General features: G+C 34.7%; 1 protein-coding gene across 1 annotated transcript in view; it reads left to right on the top strand.

Annotated features, from left to right (window-relative positions):
• Positions 1-19,044, top strand: part of SMARCA1 (SWI/SNF related, matrix associated, actin dependent regulator of chromatin, subfamily a, member 1) — a 34,742-nt gene extending 15,698 nt beyond the window's left edge. Inside the window, exons 15-24 of the mRNA XM_054839725.1 lie at positions 713-861; positions 1,466-1,585; positions 2,770-2,880; positions 3,080-3,193; positions 5,316-5,438; positions 7,008-7,140; positions 8,118-8,236; positions 8,423-8,635; positions 13,835-13,945; positions 14,614-19,044. Coding sequence (XP_054695700.1) covers positions 713-861; positions 1,466-1,585; positions 2,770-2,880; positions 3,080-3,193; positions 5,316-5,438; positions 7,008-7,140; positions 8,118-8,236; positions 8,423-8,635; positions 13,835-13,945; positions 14,614-14,685 — 1,265 coding nt within the window. The 3' untranslated portion in view covers positions 14,686-19,044. The remainder of the gene's footprint in view (positions 1-712; positions 862-1,465; positions 1,586-2,769; positions 2,881-3,079; positions 3,194-5,315; positions 5,439-7,007; positions 7,141-8,117; positions 8,237-8,422; positions 8,636-13,834; positions 13,946-14,613) is intronic.
• The last annotated feature ends 927 nt before the right edge of the window (positions 19,045-19,971 follow it).

Raw genomic sequence — 19,971 nt, 5'->3', positions numbered from 1 at the left:
TAGATGTTACTTGTTTTTTGTGATATGTTAAAAAGGAAAAAAAGAAAGATGTGTTCTGTGACAGATAAAAATATAATTATACAGATATGCTTCTTACCACATATGAATCTACTGAACATGAAAACTGCTTTGTGTCTTTGTTTAGAAGCTCTTGGAAGACTAATTTGTCAAAACCTAAGGTTTTTCAAGCTAAATTTTGAAGGTTGTTTGTATTTTCAAAAGGGTGGGCTAGTGAAAGGATGATAGTCTGTGAAGAGATGAAGATGGGATAAGTGAAACTTTGGGACAGAAATTAGAATTTTGGGGAAAATATTCAGAGATTTGAGTTGAAATCAGTGAAATGAGTGTTAAAAAATTTTAAGTACTTCTTAATAGTCATTACAGGATATTTTGTCATTTTTCATCTTGAAATAGGATTTTGGTCTTAAGAGTTCAGCTAACTTTGTAAGAATAAAATCTTAAATACAAAATTTGGATTATATGAATGTGAAGTATTCTTTGTTACAGCTTTATCCAAAGCTGTTATTTTTTTATTTTCCCTCAAGTTCCCGATTTCTGTTTGTCTTCAGCTCAAGTGAAATGCCATTTTTTCTGTACGGTTCTTCAGTTTTTCTTTGCTTGTTCTGCCAGTGAACTGAAAAAAATCCACTGTTTGCATGGTCTTACTAGAACTTCTGTGTGATAACTTTCAACATGTTTCTTCTAATTTTAGGAAGGCTCATAGACCAACAGTCTAACAAACTGGCAAAAGATGAAATGCTGCAGATGATCCGGCACGGAGCCACACATGTTTTTGCTTCCAAAGATAGTGAGCTGACAGAAGAAGATATAACCACTATTTTAGAAAGAGGTGAAAAGAAGGTTAGAGAACAGTTTTGTACAGAATTCAAAATGTGTCAAACATTGAATATATATGCACAAAATATAAATTAAATCTGATTATGTAAATCTATTTTTATGCCCAACTACTGCTTTACTATTCGTAAATATTTTAAAGCTTGTGAAAGTTTTGAGTTATAATTATTTTCAAAGTTCAGACTGTGTACACCATATCTTAGGTACTGTTTATTTTGTGAGCTTTTAGAGAGATGTAAATTTTATGCCAACAGTTCTAATAAACACAAAACCTTTATGGAATTGTATTAGGGAATGGGTAGCTCTGGAAGAATGACCTACCATTTCAGCTCCAAGGAGTTGGGCATAAATTTCATTTAATTTTAAAAGTTAAGTAAGTCATACAGTCATAGGGCTACATTCCAGCATAATAATTCAGTTTAATGGAAAGTCTTGGAGTCAGATTGTTCAAAATTGAAAAGCACTGTGGGCGTCTCTCCTTACAAGAAGAATTGAAATAGAAGTCTAACACAAAAAAAAAGACACAGAGAATGTTTTAATAATGATCAAAGTTGTTTTTTTCAGAAAAGGTAAAACAGCTTGAGCCTAAAAGTATCTTCCTGTATTTTAGACAGCTGAAATGAATGAACGATTGCAGAAGATGGGGGAGAGCTCCTTACGAAACTTCACTATGGACACAGAGATGAGCTTATACAACTTTGAAGGTGAAGATTATAGAGAAAAACAGAAGGTAATTTTTCTTAAAGTCTTTAAGACTTCAGGTTAGAGGTGCAGGCGTAAAGGCCATAGAAGAAATGTTGTGGCTATAAAGGTTATGCTAGAGAAGTAAGAAGCCACTGAAAAACTGACTTAGCTCTGCAGAAGAATCAATATTCTGAATTTTTGCTAAATTAGTTTTCTGTTTTTCTTCATGGTAAAATCTGATAATATCACTTTTTATCCTTTGCAGCAAAAATACTGTGGGGCATCCTACTATACTGCTGCAGTCAGTATTGTTTTGCTGTCACATAACTGAGAGGAGAAACAGGCCTGATGATGATTTTATGTGTAGAACTTGGACTTAAGTCTTTTTTTCAGTGAAGGTTTTAGTCACAAGCATTAATGCGAACTGTTTGTACAATGATTTACCTAATTATAGAAGGATCATCCAAACAAAGAGGTATTACTCTGGGTCCCACAACGTTACCTCTGTCTGTTTTGTACAGGACGTATAGTCAAGATATCCTTAAGGTCTTACCTGGAATCAGATACGTGAACGCTTGTTAATTGCAGAATGCCCTTTTAACCCAGGTTTCTTATAAGTTTTGAAGAAACATTTAGAAAAATGAAATATGTAATGAGAATAGTGGACTGTGTATATGTACATAAGATTCTTTTTTCATGTTGATAATTTCATTAGAAGAAGCTAGCTAAATACAGCATAGTCTTGAAATATACTTTAGTAAGTTTAATTAATTTAGTTAAGATTAATTAGCTGCTAATGGATTCTTTTGCCAATGTTGTAGCCTCTGTAGAGGTTATTCATTTTTTATATTTAGAGAGAAGCAATTAATTCATTTCACAAGATATTATAGAATTCAGACCCCAAGTCCCCAGTCCTTCCATTGTGTTTTGGTAGATGGAATCATAACCTTAGTCAGGTGTATGAAGTAAGTAGAATACTGTAAAGGGATTTATCCATGCCACTGCACTCCCTTACTTGTGTATTATCTTTTGTTTAAATACGTGCTATAATCAGCTATAGTTTCTAGCTTATTTTTAAGCTCTTTTGTAGTATCTAAATTGTTGAGGGCAACCATTAGATTTGCCGTGCAAAAATACGTTCCTGTTTTGCAGTGCCACATTAGTCATTATTTTTGCGTCTTCAGGAAAGTGTAGTTACTTTAATATCTGTTTATTCTATTCTGCGTGTAGCTGAGCATGATGGAATGGATAGAGCCTCCAAAACGAGAACGCAAAGCTAATTATGCAGTTGATGCTTATTTCAGAGAAGCTCTTCGTGTTAGCGAACCAAAAGTCCCAAAGGTAAGAAGCTGGCAAGTATGGAGGGTTCTTTATGTTGCTCTCTTGCTCTTCTTCTCTCCTACGTTGCATCCCCTGATCCCACCCTATGCTGATAATAAAATGAATGTATTTACAAAGTGATACGTTGCCACTGTTATGGCGGTTTAATTGCACAGAAGTCAGGCTTACATAATGTTAATGTATCTGTGTATTTTTGAAGGCTCCACGACCTCCAAAACAACCAAATATTCAGGATTTCCAGTTCTTTCCCCCACGGTTATTTGAACTTCTGGAAAAAGAAATTCTGTATTATCGTAAGACTATAGGATATAAGGTAATGCTTTTTTCCTTTTCAAATTAGTGAAATGTATTTGTATTCCTCTCTGCAGATGTAATGCAACCTTGACAACGGCTCAATGAAGTAAATGAGACAGCAACTAAAAAATATATCATTCTGGTCTTATTTTTTGCAAAGTGCTTCTCATTGTGAAGGAAAATGGCTTAAATCCTCTATTCCCCTGTTACTGTTCTACTGCAGAACAGAAAATGTAATTCCTTCCTTCATTAAAAATTTTATATCTGTAGCTTTGTGTTTTGTAGTGTGTTCATAACAATAAAATAGAGTAGAAAAAAGAAAGACAGTTCTTGTGCTTCATGTACTTCTCAAAAACAAAAGTGTAATATATGGTCTAAGGTAAGAAAATAATTCTCGGCTAATACAAGATCACCTTCCCAGGGTATGATTATTTTTCATTATAGCTTTTGTATATCTTGTCCAGAAAGTAACTTCAGGTGATATTGAAGTTGATTTTGTGTTGATATGATGGTGAGCAAAATGACATCAATTTTCCTTGCATTTTGCTGGGATATAAAATGTTTTAAAGGTGTGGAGAAGTCTAAATGTATTACTACTACAAAAAGAAAACCAGTCAGCAGACTTACCTTTTCTTTTTTCCCTACTATGCCTTAGCTGAATTTCTCCCTCTTCCCTGCTGACATGACTGGAGAAGCAGTGAACACGGATTCTGTTTTGATGTTGATTTTCATTACTTGTGCCAGTGTTGGCTGAGTAAATCAAATGGATCCCCTACTTCCAGACATGTAACTTATTTTAAAAAGCCCCATGTTTCATGGCAAGTTGCAGCAAGAAGAAATCACATATAAAATGTGTTGGAGAATATAAACTTATCATACAAAGTAACGGATAGGAAATTGGTTTTGCAAAAGAGTAGATTTAATATTAGCAAAATATATTTTTTTTAAGAAAAAGCAGAAAGTGTCTTAGAATCTAGTTTGAAGCAAAAAGAATTTTATGTGGATGGCAGGATAGAATTAAGAATTAAAGGAAGTATAACTAGTTTAGGAAAGAAATTACTCAATGCACCAACAAATAAGGATGAGAGAATTGCTAATGTTGACAATATGTATGTAAAAAAAATTCTGTCAGACTGGATAGGTCTTGAATACTTGTTATGTTAAAAACAGTATGACAGTTTACTGGTGGTGAAAGTGATAATTATGATTAAGTTTGTTCTGCTTTGAAATGGAAGCATAACTTTCCCTGTAAAGAGAGTTCGTTATTAAAACTGAAGACTACCATAGTCAGTATCAGAAGGTATCAAATAGGTAGAGACTGAGCTTTGTGTCGATCTTAACTTAAACCGCCAAAGCCAAGAAAATTTCTTAGCCAGATGTTAAAAACAGCTGTTAAGTTCCTTTGCCTTTTGATGCAGAAATATGTGAGGTCTACAGAATCTTTACTGGATAGTGGTTTCTGACTTGTTTGCTGCTGTGTGGTATGGAATTGCAACACGCAGTTTAAAGGTCACAAATATTAAATTGGTGTCAACGTGGAGAGGGGTAGATAAAATGTTGCTAGGCCTTGTCTACATCATGTTGTCTGTCTGGTCTTTACTTTGGCAGTAAGGTAAAACATATTTGGTAGCTGTTGTACAGATAAATGCTCTAATATTTAATAGCTGAAAAAATGTAGAATATAAGTAAATGGTAAAATACAGTGTTTTCCCCTGAAGTTTCTTAAAGAAAAAGTGAATAGGATGCTCTTGTTACTTGTAGGTGAAGATAAACGTTACATTAAGAGCTTGTGAGACAAGAAGGAACAAGCATAGATACATGACAGTATTTGATAAATCACCTTGTCTTGGAGGATAATATTTTCAGTTTTGCAGATACTGATGAATATGTTTGGTACTTATTTTAAAAATATTTTAATTGTAGTTTGGTTTCTTCAGGGTAGCCAAGGTGCGGGGTGGTGGGTGTTTTTGTTTTGGGTTTGGTTTTTTTCATTCTGTGACAAGAAACGCTTAGTGACTGTGGACTGTATCAGTCCTCTGAGATCTAACGTGCTTATAAATTGTAAAGCAAGGCTGACAGAGAAGTGTAGTCTCTTTAATAACACTGCTGCACCAGGGCTTATTGAAACACCTGATTTTTAGGTACCCAGGAATCCTGACCTCCCAAATGCAGCTCAGGTACAAAAAGAGGAACAAAAGAAGATAGATGAGTCTATGCCTCTGAATACTGAAGAAACTGAAGAGAAAGAAAAGCTTCTAACACAGGTAAAATAAAAACAGCTGAACTATTTCATCATATATTTTTTACTAGTATGGAATATAAATACTGATAATGATAAACATGCACAAGGAAGCTACACTGTTACAGAAAGAAGGAAGCGCACAACATGTAATGATTTTGCTTGGTTTTGCTTTGAGGAACCTTTCCTGACCTTGAAAGAGTTTGTCTTAGTCACCTATTATTTCCTTGAACGTCTGCAATGTTTCGGAGGCGAGGACTTGTCTAGTAGGTGCGCTACCCAGCAATACATGCAGAAACCCAGTCAGTGGGTTTCTCATATATGCACCTACCTTGAATGTTTTTATCAAAAAAGGTTTGAATCGCAGGACAAGCCTCTATCAACATGTATGGTATAAGACACCATGTCACATTCGTTAATTTTGTTCCAGCTGGGTGGTTAGGTCTGTTCCTTTTATACTGGGACTGTATCCCTGTCACTGTCTAGGTTCTTGACTTTTTGGATTGATAACCTGCTGAGTAAGCTTATTAAAAGCTAATTGTTAAGGCGAAGGGTGTGTCTCAAAAAGTAACAGGATTTTCTGATACAGAAAATTTTCTGTAAAAGAATTGGGGGTAGTGTACCTTGATAGGAAATTTGCAAGGTCACAGTTTGACTATTAATTTGACCTGTTTATGACAGAGGAAATATTTAAGCTGGTGCTAATATGCATTTCAGTATTGCTGTTAATGATTAAGAAAGAAATATTTGTGTTGTGTATATTAGACTTCTTGTAAAGATGCTATCTAGTTGTGGAGTGAGCTCACTGAGCTGTAGAACTGACAGAGTTGCTTGTAAATGTATTTCTGTGATGAAAGAAACTCAATGCAGTACAAATTGCTGTTCAGGCATGTGACGTTCTCGTTTGTTTGTTCGTTCTTGAGGTTTTCTCCTTTCCCTGTCTTTAAATTGTAATGTCTCATTCTTGGATGATGTTTTTGTGCATTGCACCTCACTTAACTGTACAGTTTTGGATTCATTTCTTTGGTACATAACAAATTTTCTGTTTGACAGTGCTATAGAGTTTCCATTTGATTGCATCTTTTTGGACTAGAGATTATTTCTTGACATGCTTACGCTTTCATCCAACTGTTTGGTTCAAGGTTTGTAAATGTCTGAAGTAGGAGCCCTTGCTTTAGATAATTACACTACTTAAGATCGTGTAGTGATGCTTGCATTGGTGCACCCTATACTCCTAAGACATTTGTTGCTTAATTTCTGCTGATGGGTGAAGTAAATAAAATTACAGTAACTTGTAATTGAGATTACTTTCTTTTTAAACTTTTTACATAGTATTTCTCCAAAGAAACAGAGTAAAAAGCTCTTATTAATGCATGTGGAGTCATGCACAAAAATAACTCTTTAGACTTGTAATGATTCAGTAATAAACCCTGGATAATACAAGTTTATGGAAATCCTGAAGGACCATTAGCCACTGTAATTACATGACATTGCAGAGGCATTGCCAATTGGAGCAAATGACACATAAGACAAAATTTTGCAAAATGCTTCCCTTCTACCTAGTAATGCCTTCTTGGTCTCTTGCTGCTTACAGGGTTTTACAAACTGGAATAAAAGAGATTTTAACCAGTTTATTAAAGCTAATGAGAAATATGGTCGTGATGATATAGACAACATTGCCCGTGAGGTGGAGGGAAAGTCACCTGAGGAGGTCATTGAGTATTCAGGTTTGTGATATTTTGAAATGTATTTCTTAATCGCGTGGTATCACCATCACTTTTGCTACATATTCTTTTAAAGTTACAGGGTGTGTAGAATTTAGATGTCTTAAGAATATTTTTTAAAACGTACATGATGGTTCTTTTCAGAAGTCTTAATTCTGTTAAAAAGCTTGAATTTGCAGCATATAAAGATGCCTTCAGCTGCCTTTATCCCTCCTTAGTCAAAATTTAGAACTTGGCATAGTTAATTTACATTGACAACATGGTCTTGTGGAATCATGAAGTTGCCTTATAGTGGCAACATGATTCTTTATGCTGTGAGTACATATGCTATTTTAGCTAGTACGCTGTATCTTTGTCTTTTGTATTTACATAGTACTTTTTAGTTTGTACAGAATTTTTCCCTTTTCATCATTGGATTTAATTTTACTAAACATCTTCATAAAATTTAACTTTGCAATGTTCTTGCTATAGCTTAAGGAAGAGCTCCACAAGAGTTCCCTTCAAAGTGTTGAATTTATCTTGGTTTTGCTAAAAGGTGTCACTGGAGAAGACACAAATGACTGGGTTTTATAACAGCTAGACTAAGTAGTCTCTTAGGCTAGACATAGCTAGTGAAAACTGAAATATGAATGTTTCACTGCTAGACTAGCAGCTCTAACCTGTTTTCACCATTGTTATGAAAAGCTATCCTTAAAATTTTTTTCAGAGTTTTACATGACTATAGTTAATTATGTTGAGTGTAAACTTTGTTACAGTTGTTTCTAAACCTTTGCTCATAGTTAACTTTTAAAGACATTGAATAAAGGGTCTGTGCAACTTTGTATCTTGGGTAGCATAGTAAAAGGGAGAATATTGGCAATCTTTAAGATTTAATGAAACCACAAACTGTGTTCCTTTTTTTGCTGGAGTGCCTCAACTGAGTAAAGTAGTAAGAGTAGAGGAAAAGATTTTATTTTACAAATTATATTTTGCATTTTTAGCTGTCTTCTGGGAACGTTGTAATGAACTACAGGACATTGAGAGGATTATGGCTCAGATTGAACGAGGAGAGGCAAGAATTCAACGGAGGATCAGTATCAAGAAAGCCCTCGATGCCAAAGTAATCATTGCAGATTTTTTGTTTTCTGTAGCTGATTTCTTCGAAATTCCTTCAGAAAAGGAGTAGTTGGGGATGGGAGTTCGGTCTTTTTATATAGCATATATGATGTACCACATATCAGTAATCTACGCTAATATGTAATAAATCCTGTATGTTTAATAGTCCTTATTTTTGTTTTGAATTCAGATTGCAAGGTACAAAGCACCTTTTCATCAGTTGCGTATTCAGTATGGAACAAACAAAGGGAAAAATTACACAGAAGAGGAAGACAGATTTTTGATATGCATGTTACACAAGATGGGCTTTGACAAAGAAAATGTGTACGAGGAACTAAGGCAGTGTGTACGCAATGCTCCTCAGTTCAGATTTGACTGGTTTATCAAATCTAGAACTGCAATGGTAGGTACTGGTTACATGGACCAAGTCACTATATGAAACATCTTGTCCCTTTTTTAAGCACCATCACATAAAGTTTGGATTTGTGCCAGAGTATTGGAGTCCAGGAAACGAAGTGCTGAAAAACATAACTTCTAGTTTTTAATAAAGTAACCTTTTCCCATAGTATAGCAAACAACACAATACAGGTGAAACAGATTAGAAAACCTGCCAAGCTCAAGTCCCATGTTACCCAAAGGGATTAATGCAGAGGTAGACTATCCTTGCAAATATCCTTGTTATTTTTATTGAAAACCACAAGTTTTACTAGACACTGTCACTTAAAATATGGCTGCTTTTCAGAATTGTTGGACAATGTCAAAGACTGAAAACATCTGAATTATATACTGGGAGGAAAGAACAGCTTTTCTGATATTGGTACCTAATTTCTAAAACCATGAGGGAATCTAGTGAGTCATGTAAGAATTAATTATTGAAGCAATTGGTTTAAAATGCACTTTGTAATTGTGAATAAGGATTTTCACATGCAAGTGCTTAAATTTTTTTTGGTTACACTTTGCTGAAGATTTTGTTCATACTTAAAGAACATAATACAAGTTTGATAGCAAGTAGACTAGTACGCTGAATTTTAGCTGTATTTTGTTTTCCTTTGTCGGAAGAGCAGAGCTGTTCTTTTTTTAATTCAGTCATTAAGTGGTAAGTGATAACACTAACAGAAACTACTGTGGTTGCAAATAATAAGCTATGTAGGTACCAACCTCAGAATATGGGACTCTTTTAGTGATTAAAAAGCAGTTAGTTCTGCCCTGGAATTTTTGCTCAGATTTTCCCTGATTCAGTTTTTTCTTAGAAGAAAAAATTGTAAGTCTGTGCACCTTACATAAGAAACACACATGTGTGTTTTCATGTGAATGTATTATATGGGAAAAATGTACTTCCAAATTTTTTTTATAGTACTGGAAATAACTTTCTCATACTCACTTGTGATGGGCGAGAGCTGGAACATGTTTTTTGTCTGCTCGAGTTACAAAACCGTATTGGTCGTGGCCGATACAAAAGAGCACACTGTCCCTTATACAGCTCTCATAAATTCTCCCCATTGTCTTGTAAGCAAATTTCTAATTAAATGCTGTGCTGCAATGATGTAACTTAAATGTAATTTCTTATACAAATCTGGATTATTTTTTTTAGCAATGTAGTCTAGCAATTGTAGAACCACTGTGCATTATTGTTCACTCTTAACTTCCTGGCCTCAGGATTTGTTTATAAAAATGCTCTTTCAGAGTTCTGGGTACTGTACTATAAGAATAAATAAAACGTAAGTTAAAATATTTAAAATGTGTATTTGAACAGGTGGGAATATTTGCTTTTCCCAGTGCTACTTACAATTATGCAATACAATTTCTACTTGGTATTTCAGCAATTAAAGTGTTTCTGGATAGTGTAGCAGTTATCCCTTAATTAAAAAGAATTACAAGCTTTACTTGCTAAAATGTCTTTCTGAAGAAATACTGGATTTTAAAATTATGTCTATAAAGAGAAAAGAAAGGTCCAGTATTTAGTCTGTTATGAAGTTTCCTTTAACTTGTCTATGGAGGAATACATTTAAGTAAATCACAGAAATGGGTACTAGAAATTAAAAATGTAGCTCAACATTTAATATTAGTTGATGTATAGTGAAGTCAGAGGTAGAGTTAAATATTCAATTTAAATCTTGTAGATCTTTGTGTTCAGCATAATTTTGTTTTTAAAGGGGATAGGAATCTTTTGCTAAAGTGTAGAAATATATTCTGTGGTGTCTAAAGCTGAAATTGAGGCACTGGGAATATAGTGAATCTTTTGGCTTATGTTTTCTCTTAAAATGCTATCCATTAATATTAATATTTTTAGGTTTTCTGCTGTTAGACAATTGAAAAAGAATAGTATGAAAATACAAAGATAAAGTAATCTTTCACTTTCAGTGTGCATTTAATTTTCTTAAATGTTTTAAATTGTCATATGTATGGTTTAGTAGTTTATAACTGCCAATCACTGATATATTTTATGTATTCAAATATCCTGACATTAGTGGAAGTTAACTTCTATGGGTCTATTTTGCACTAGCTTGGTAACTTTTATGAAGAAATGTGCTGGAAAGTCACTTGATACCAAGAAAAAAGAACCAAGTATAAATGCAAATCTTTAGAAAGAGGCTAAATAGTAAGTTCGGTGAAAGTGGATAAAACTTCTTAAAATACCGAAATTCACATGTGATCTCAAAATTACCCTTTATTACATTCAAACTAATATGAAACAAGATAGAAAGGACAGTGTAATTCTGAAAAGGACTTATCAGGCTCTCTGAGAAAACTTTGTGTTCTACTAACCACTAGATGTCTCTTGAATTCCATGTAAATAGCTAATTTATCTTCCATCTATTTCTGCTTCTTCTACTTCTGAAGATTTCTCTTTGGAAAACAAAAGTTCTGCTTCAGTTATTTATTCTAAAACTAGATGGTTTACCCAAAATGTAAGTTTTCAGAGATTGGGAGTGCCTAAAATTGTATTTTTTTTTTTTTAACTGGGCACAGAGGCTTAAAAATTTAAGTTTAGTTGTTGTTCTCTTTTATTTCTGTCCATGCTGGAAGAATGTAAAATATCATGGCAGTAGTGACTCATGTATCTGTTTTCTGAAGTCATAAATCGTGCGTATTCTTTTACCTTTCTGCAAACCCTACTCAGTGTAGGAGAAGTGACTCCTTTGTAAATACAGGAACGTACGGGCCTGTTGACAGAGTGTAGGACTACTTTCACTCCCAAGTCAGCATCTCTGCCTTCAGTCATGCAGAAGGTGATGGTTCAGTGCTCCCATCTTATTTATTGCAATAGTAGTCCTTATAGCTATGAAGGGGAGAGCAAAGTACATCTTATCTCTTTCCATCCCGAAGAGAAAAGTATCAGGCCACACTGAATAAAATCTCTAAAGGTGCAAGGCATTTAAAACTCTTTAAGTATATTTTTATAGTAATAAAATGGAATGGATCAGTCCACCTTGAAATTTCAGTAGCTCAGTGGAGGATTTAGGTATAGAAGAAACCTGTGTGCATGTCACATCTTACTGTCAACTGCTTGTGTGATTCTCTAGAGAAGATTGGTTTTGAGTCCATCCTCTGTCCACAGCATGTTGTTCTGGAGAGCTTCATCAAGAAGTCTAACCATAAAGCTGTACACTTACATACATTTATTAATGTAAGTATTTATTTTTCCCCAGGAAAGAGGAGGATTTTTCTTTGTACCTTAAGCAAATGGATCAAGGTTATTTCTTAGTCCGTTCTGATTAATTCCTTGTCTTGAATCTAACGCAAACCAATTTCTCGTATACTAGAAAAGATCTGGCTGATTGTTATTATGGAGCAGCTTGTCATCAGTCTTTACCCACAGCTCCTAAGTCTTTGAGTGCAATGTACACAAATTTAAATGACATAAAATGCTTCTGACATACTGACAATCATCTTTCTACTTCTGTCTTTTCCTTTTTAATTATCTCTGTTCATCTATAGAGCGTAGGTTTTTGGGACAGAGGCTCTCTTTTGTTCTATGTTTGGGGATGCAATGTACGTTGGGATGGCTTGCACTTAAGTTTTCTCAGACTTGGTGCCTTTTTATCTAAAAACTGTTCCATGGGTGGAATTTGAGGGTTTTTATTGGTTGAAGTGAGAGTATTGTAGCTCCAGCAGGACTGTCACATCCCAGGGCACAAGCATGGGGCCTTAATTTATGGTTGAACCTGTACTGGGGAGCGTGGGGTTACTTTTACATGGATGTGGTAGAAATGACTCGTTATAATACTTTGTTTGCAAAACTACATATATGAGACGAGAACGTTTCCAGTAGGGACTTGTAAAGAAAAATGTCCTGAATTTTTTTGCGGTAAAAAAAATCAATCATGTGGCAGCAGGATACTGCGTGCCCATTCTGAATTACACAGCTTTAACCTGAGGCCATGGAGCCCCCTTTTGTAGAGGAATCTGTAGAAACTATAGAACTTAAGGAATGTGGTTAAGCTCAAGGATATAAATGTCTCAAAGATGAGTCATATGCTTGACTGTTTCAGAATGTTCAGGATCAAGAAAGCGTGCAGGCTGCATCGTTTTCCATCATGTAACATGATGGCTGAGGCAATATACAGATTACAGATGCTGAGAAAATAGAGACTAATTCCTGGGCAAAAAGGTCACCTGTTCATTTCATTGCAGATAGACCAGGTGCAGGTTAAGATTTATGCTAGTAGGTAATTCTAGGGTAGCTTGTGGTTCAAAAATTGCTTCATTGAATTTAATAGAGATAAGACATATTTTTCCGGCTTTTTTTCCTCAAAAGAAAGCTTCCTGCTTTGAGTTGGAAAGAAAAGCCCATGGAATGACAGTTCTCAATATACATAGAACATACTGAATAATTATAATTAAAATGAATACTATTATGTATTTGGTAAGAGATCTATTTTTTGAGATGGGATACAAGAAACCGTCCAAGTCAAATGAGTTGTATTAACCAACCCAACTGTTATTAATTGCAATGCAGATACTTCTAGAGTTGTATTGGAAATATTTTTAATGTAGAAATGATGTTATGGCATTTAATCTTGATCACTTTCAGATGGCTTGGAAGCCTTGATGCTAAAAGCCTTTAGGGCCTGCTACCTTTTGGGTGATGTTTTGAAAATACAACAGTGAGTTCACAACTTAAGACTGGATAGGTTTTTGGCAGTTTGGAGCTCTACAGTGTCTTATCACAAAAAACCTAGTCTGTGTGCCACAGAAAAATACTGCTTAAGATAGCTTTGATTCCTTTTCTCTCTGCTTTAAAGATACATTTGAAGGCCTCTTTTCCTAAAATCTGGCATAGTATGCTGGCAGGCTGTAATTTGCATCAGCTAAAAGAGATGAAAGATCAAATCAGTCTTTTTGGGGTGTCAGTTTGGAAGATACAGACAATCCTGAGAACTCCATGTCAGGCAGTTGACTATTTCAGTAAATCTGTCTATAAAGAAAGTTACATTAAGGTAAAGGCAGGTGAACAATAACTAAGCTAATCTTATTAGTACATGAATATTGAATGTTTTTAGAAAACCTAAGAATTTTGGAATTCAAGAATTTTGAACATATTTATGTAAATGAGAGACTTTGTATTATTTAGATAATTTGATGTTTTCTGTTTCCTTAGGAGTTTCAGAGACGCTGCAATACTCTCATATCATTAATAGAAAAAGAAAATATGGAAATTGAGGAAAAAGAGCGAGCTGAAAAGAAGAAAAGAGGAGCAAAAGTTACAGCAGTATGTTTAGCAGCGCTTACTTTACTTCTACTGTGGCAAAATTCAATTATATTTTGTTATAAAATGAAAAAGATAATTATAGCCACTGATTCTTTAACCCGTTAGTTGAGCAATTAAACTGTAATATCTGTCTCTTCACAGCTCTCCTAGATTTTATGTAGGTATTCCCAATTCATAGTATTTTGGGGCTTTTTTTTGAGAAGAATCTTTTGTTTCAGTAGCAGAAGACAACTCTTTTTCAAGAAAATGTAGCACTGCCCTCTTTTTAGATACATATTAACATCATATGTTTGCTTTAATCTCAGATTGTTATTCCTCCCTTACATAGTAGTTCCTGGAAGAAGAAATAAATGCTTCTTTTATTTTGAAGAGTTGTGATCTTTAGAAAAGAACTGTGTATAAGTCAAGGTCCTGAGCTTTTCATCCAATTCATGGTATGTGTGGTACCTGTACCATTGAGACCATGTAATGATTTCAAGAAGATGAAAAGGGTAGCAGAATTGAGTGTCTAAATCTGGGATTCTTGTTTGCGCTTCCATGATACCCTACAAAGCCGAATTGAAATATATAATACATTAGGGTCACTTTTCTTCTTCTTGAATAGTCACATACTTATTTTATAATGCCACCATTTAATTGAATTTATAAAATATATTTTTCCTTTTTAGTCACAGAAGAGAAAAGCAGATTTGGCTGCTGACAACTCTGGAAAAAAAGATGCTAAGAAAGTGAAGTCGTGAACCTGAAAACTGAATGCTAATTTTAAAGCTGGCACTTTCTTCTCTCCACTTACAAGTATTAATTGCCAACTTCTTTGTATTCATGGTACTCTCCCCCAAATCCCGTGGTTTAATTTTGCAAATTTTGTACACTTTACAATGTCTTTCTTTACCTAAAATGTGTAGCTTTGTATCTTATGCATTCCAGTATTTTTGTGTACTGTATCTTGTGAGTTTCATGTCTCTGGCAAAATTCACTCAGTCCTTGTTTTTTCTGAAGCTTGTGCTGAGGTTTTAGCTTTTATATGTTTTATAAGCTGCTGCTTTGAAAAAAAACCTAGATTCTATAGCTGTATTATTGTTGTTTCATATTTTAAATTTATATGGCTGTTGGAAAATAAACTGACTTAATCATTTGAAGAGAAATATACTTCACCTTTGTTTTCCCTACCCTCTCACCCTTTTTTGCATAGCTACATTTAGAGTAAATGTTAAGGTTTGTATAATTGTGCCTTCATCATCGATCAGATTTTTTTTTTTCAGAGGAGTACTTAGATAGGATCGGGAGCATGACAGAACAAAAAAAATCTAATTAGACTGACATCCTTGTTTGCTGTCAGCATTAAATTGACATTTTTCTCTGACATGTTCAGAAGGAAAGCCAGCAAATACTTAAACTTTTTGTTTTCTTCATCACTGATTTCTGCTGGGCTTCTTACATGCTTTAAACACAGCGTGAGATGTTTTTCAGAATGACCTCTAGATTAAAACTTTTCTATACCTAATAAACTGAAGAGTCAACCAAGAGCTTCTTTTTTTTAAGTGGCAAACAAAATTCATCTGCTGGTTGGTAGGCTGCTATGCTACCTTGTGCTAAAGATCTTTGTTGCTCTAATTATCCTGCTAACTTTCTGCTTTTACCTTTGATTCAATGTGTCAGTCAGAAGCAATGGGGATATGTTATGGAGTGCTCCTTTTTAGTATTTCTATTTTAATGAAGGGATGAAAGTGTTGGATGTATGATTTTTTTGACTTTGCAAGAATGGCCTTTATTAAGCAGGTTCATAGTTTCTCCTCACCTTGGAGTCTCTGCCTTTCCCAGATCAGTAGAACAGTGACTGTGACATCTAATGTTTTACTTTAATCTTCTGTCTCTGATCTGGTGTTTAGTATGGACCTTGCTACAGTGAGACATGCCCTCATAATGTCAAGTCTAGATTAATGCAGTGTGCTTTACATGGTACTTCCCCTTGAAGACTACTTGTAAATTTTTTTCTAGTGCAGTTCGCTTCCTTTTGTGGTTTGAGGTGTTTTGAGATGGAAAAAAAACCTCTAAACTCTTTGTATTTCATGCTTCGCGTTGGCTGCCTTCTGTATTTGTAAAATTTGGGGCTTTATAAAAAGTCCTTGAGTCTTAGGACAGAGTTCTGCCCCTATTCTTTTATGTCATTTAAAAAATATTGGAATGTCTTTGAAGTTTTCTGGGATTAATCTCTGTAAGCTTGATGAGTCACTTCCAGCCTTTCCTGATAGTCTGTGTTTAGGATTTGGGGCAAAATGGATGTGATGACTTGATTGAGCATTTTGAAAGCTTACTATTTTGATTTCATATCTTGGAATGGAGCTTTTGTTTGGGGACCAAGTTACTAATTATTTCACTGGGCTTCTATTTGTAAGACTTGTGTAAAAAAAAAGTGTATTCATCTGTTGAGATTCATCTGATGAGTTGAGAGCTACATCTAATAAAGATGGGGCACAACTTTCAGACAGAAGGTTAGTGATGGGTGTCAATGCATGCTTTTAAATGAGTATGCAATCCAGATGGGATAGGTCTCTTCGGGAAGGAAGGATGTCTTTTCAAATAATATTTTTGGCATTGGAGTAGTTGACATCCTGCTTTATCCTTGGGAGAAGGACATCCCGTGTAATTATTGGCTGGAAAAAGGCTGTGCAGCTACATACATATATAATCACAAATCCCTGGAGCTTTGCTATTAATAGAGGAAGATGCCTTATTTACATTTGCTTTTCAGGTCCCATGTCACTCAGTAAGTTTATGGTCTGAAATTATAAAAAAACAAGTAAAAAGAAGAGGGAAATAAAAGCTGGAAGAGCCAGTTGAATTTTTATTGAATTACATGACTAGACCTTATTCCATTGCTCCTATTTAGCGTTGGGTGAATATTTTAATGTTTTTAAGTCTTGAAATAAGTGTACTCTGGTTTTGTTTATTGTAAATTAGCTTTGACTTGCATGTTTTTGTGTATCCAGTTTCTCTGTGTTGCAAAGTGTATGGTAAGTCTTTAAATGGTAATATCTCAACTTATTCTTTTATGCAGATTTCTCAGTTTGAGTTAACACTTGAGTTAATGTTCACTTTTCTCTTCCTTCAATGACATACTAGCTATATAGCAAAAGATCATGCAATTGTTCTTCCAGATATTATCCTCTTGATCAGACAGCTTCTCTGAAGGAATGATAGATGCTCCCAGAACTACCTGTTATCTCTTACAGTCTGTAGTTCCTGGTTAAACTGAATGTGCTGTTGAACAACAGTTCTTGAGAGCACTTGTACACTACATACTGGTTCCTCAGCATATTGAGTCTTCCCATCCATCATGTCCCACAGTGATAACTAAAGAAAATTGCTAACAGCTGCTGGTCAGGATTAAAGTAAAATGCATCTTTCTTTTCCTTTTTTGTTCTTCTGGTTGCAGATACACGCACGGTATGTGCCTAGCAGTATCTAAATGATATGCTGCTGTGACTCAAAATTAGATGGACTGAAATAAAGGAATCCTCCTACGCTTAACTACTATTTTCTTAGGTGAGGAATACTGTTTGTAAGAAATTTGTAAGCATTGAGTGTAATGTGATACAAAACTTCTGAAAAGTCTGGGTATTTTGGCAATTTGATAGTTGCCAAAAAAATCACATGATATAAAATTTTTAAAATTTGTTTCCTTTTGAGTAGACAACTAAAACTAGCATTAGGCTTGAAGAAAGAAAAAGTACTCATCTAGCACCTTTCACACATCAAGCAGGACACGTAACAGCCTGGGAGAGGTCACAACAGTTGTGTTCTTTTTCTTTTTCACGTATTCATTGCTTTCAAATTATCAGGCCTTTTATTTTTGAGTTCTGTTAGTGATGGCAATAGAAACAGTCACACAGCTGACCATCTTCATTATAATGAATTTCAATTTAGTGTAATGACACAGAAAAGAATGAAGCTTTCTTACTGCTGGTAATATTAGACCATCTTCAGATACTGTTTGCACAAGTAGCATTACTATACTAAAATATCCAGTAAGATTTTTTTTGTAGATAAACATTGCTTGTTTAATTTAGTGCTAATGCTGGTTATGGTTTAAAAAACCCCAGCTTTCACTCTGAGATCACAATCAAGGGGTACAGTATATGGAAATCAATCAGAGTCTGTCTAAATGCCTGGCGGAAGTAACTTCCATTACGCAGCTCCTGCTGCACACTGCTACAATGCAGGTGCTCTCTGTGCATGCCTCTTCCCCAGGTTCAGTGGAGGGATTAAGTACTTTCAGTGATCACAAATTAATGCCAAAGCTAAAAAATGTGGGCCTTAACAGGTTGAAAAAGCATATGGGATTTTGCAGTCAGCAGCGGTTTATGTGAATGTAAAATGACGTGATTGGTGCAGACATTGGCACTTGTGATGTTGGAAGGGATTGATCGCTGACTGTAGTTCTGATCTGGTTAAGATAACTTGACGGTTGTTACATTTTACTTAAGTTTATTTAGTCTGTGTACTTAGCTTCAAGCATGTATGTAAATGCTTTGGTGGGTCACAGTTACAATGTTTATGTTCTTTTTCTGAAAGAGTTAAAGTTGAACTTTGTTTGCATATTTTGAAATGTAATGTACTCTTTAATTGCATTTGCATGATATCCATCCTTTCATAAGAGCCTTAATAGGAATAACATTTGTTGCCTCAAAGGTATGTCTACATTGTGCTGTTGAAAGATAACTTCTGAACTTTTTCAAATTGAGATTCGTTTCTTAAGTTGTACATACATGAAAATAAAAATTAATATGAACCTGATGTCTTCTGGTAATTATACTTCTGGTACAGATGGACCCATGCACTTGGATTCTGTTCAAAACACCTTGATTTGTTTTCGTTGCTCTTGTACCACTCATAACCTTCAGGCTGTGGTAGCTGAATGTAAGGGTGGTGTGTGTGTGTGGCTGTTCTACATCTGCTTTCAAGCTTTCTAATTTCCTGTAAGCTAAAATAAAATAACTAGTAGTGCCTGTATTTTTGTGACAGCCTTGCCTGTGGTGTCTCTTAGTACCGTATGATACAATGTATGTTGATCCTGTATTAAAGTTATATATTACTGTTCTTCTGTTACTCCATACCTCTGGTGTGTTACTAAAAGAAAATACTTGGGAGCTTAGGTCATAAAGACTTAAGACATAAAATGTCAGGGATCAGGAATTTTGTCATTGCAGCTCTTGATTGCTAGTAGACGTGCTAGATATTTTGCTTGGAGAGGTGCACACTCTAACTGAATGCTCAGTTTTCCACTTTTTTCTCAGAAAAAAAGGAGAGACCATAAGGAGCTCTGGAAGACCATTTTATCCTGGCATTGGCTGGTAGGTGGAAGCAGTCTGCTTCACAGTGGCTATTGATAGACCTCACTCTTTTTCAGGTGAGGTATTTCAAATTATTAAAGTAATCCTAAGGATGACAGTCCATAAACTCATTAAATTGTAGTTGAGATTTTGTGAAGATAGTGCAAACTGTGTTGCACGCTGGTGGTTTATGAATTTCATGGAACTTTTTACAAAATTCCAAGGATATTTCCATGCTTTTAGCAGTCAGTCCTCACTTGTAATAAATATAATAGTAATGAGTTACAGTTTAGGGTTCTTGGCTGTTGCAAATTTTTAATCGTTCACCTTGAACTGGCTATAAAATATTACCATCTTACAGTAAAGTCAGCAATATAGTAGATAGTCATATTAGTAAACCATAAACTATTTTCATATTTATCTGTGTCAATAATTGTTTCCTTTATGTACATATGGATAAAATGTTGACAGCTTTGCTAATTACTCTTATTTTTTCTGCCCAAAATATATTTTCATTGACTAATGTCTTGTTAAATGAACTCATATTCCATGGTAGTAGACACGATAACAGCATAGAAAAATAGAAGTTAGTATCAGTGAAGAGCTGAAAATTGAGTCTTAGCTTTTATTTAGTCAAAATATCTGACCAGGTAGCGTGAATGAAGTGCTCTTCACATCTTCTGAAATAACAGC

Source organism: Grus americana, chromosome 12 (assembly GCF_028858705.1).
Source record: "Grus americana isolate bGruAme1 chromosome 12, bGruAme1.mat, whole genome shotgun sequence".
In the NCBI taxonomy this organism is placed as follows: domain Eukaryota; kingdom Metazoa; phylum Chordata; class Aves; order Gruiformes; family Gruidae; genus Grus; species Grus americana.
This window is presented reverse-complemented; position numbering and strand designations above follow the sequence as displayed.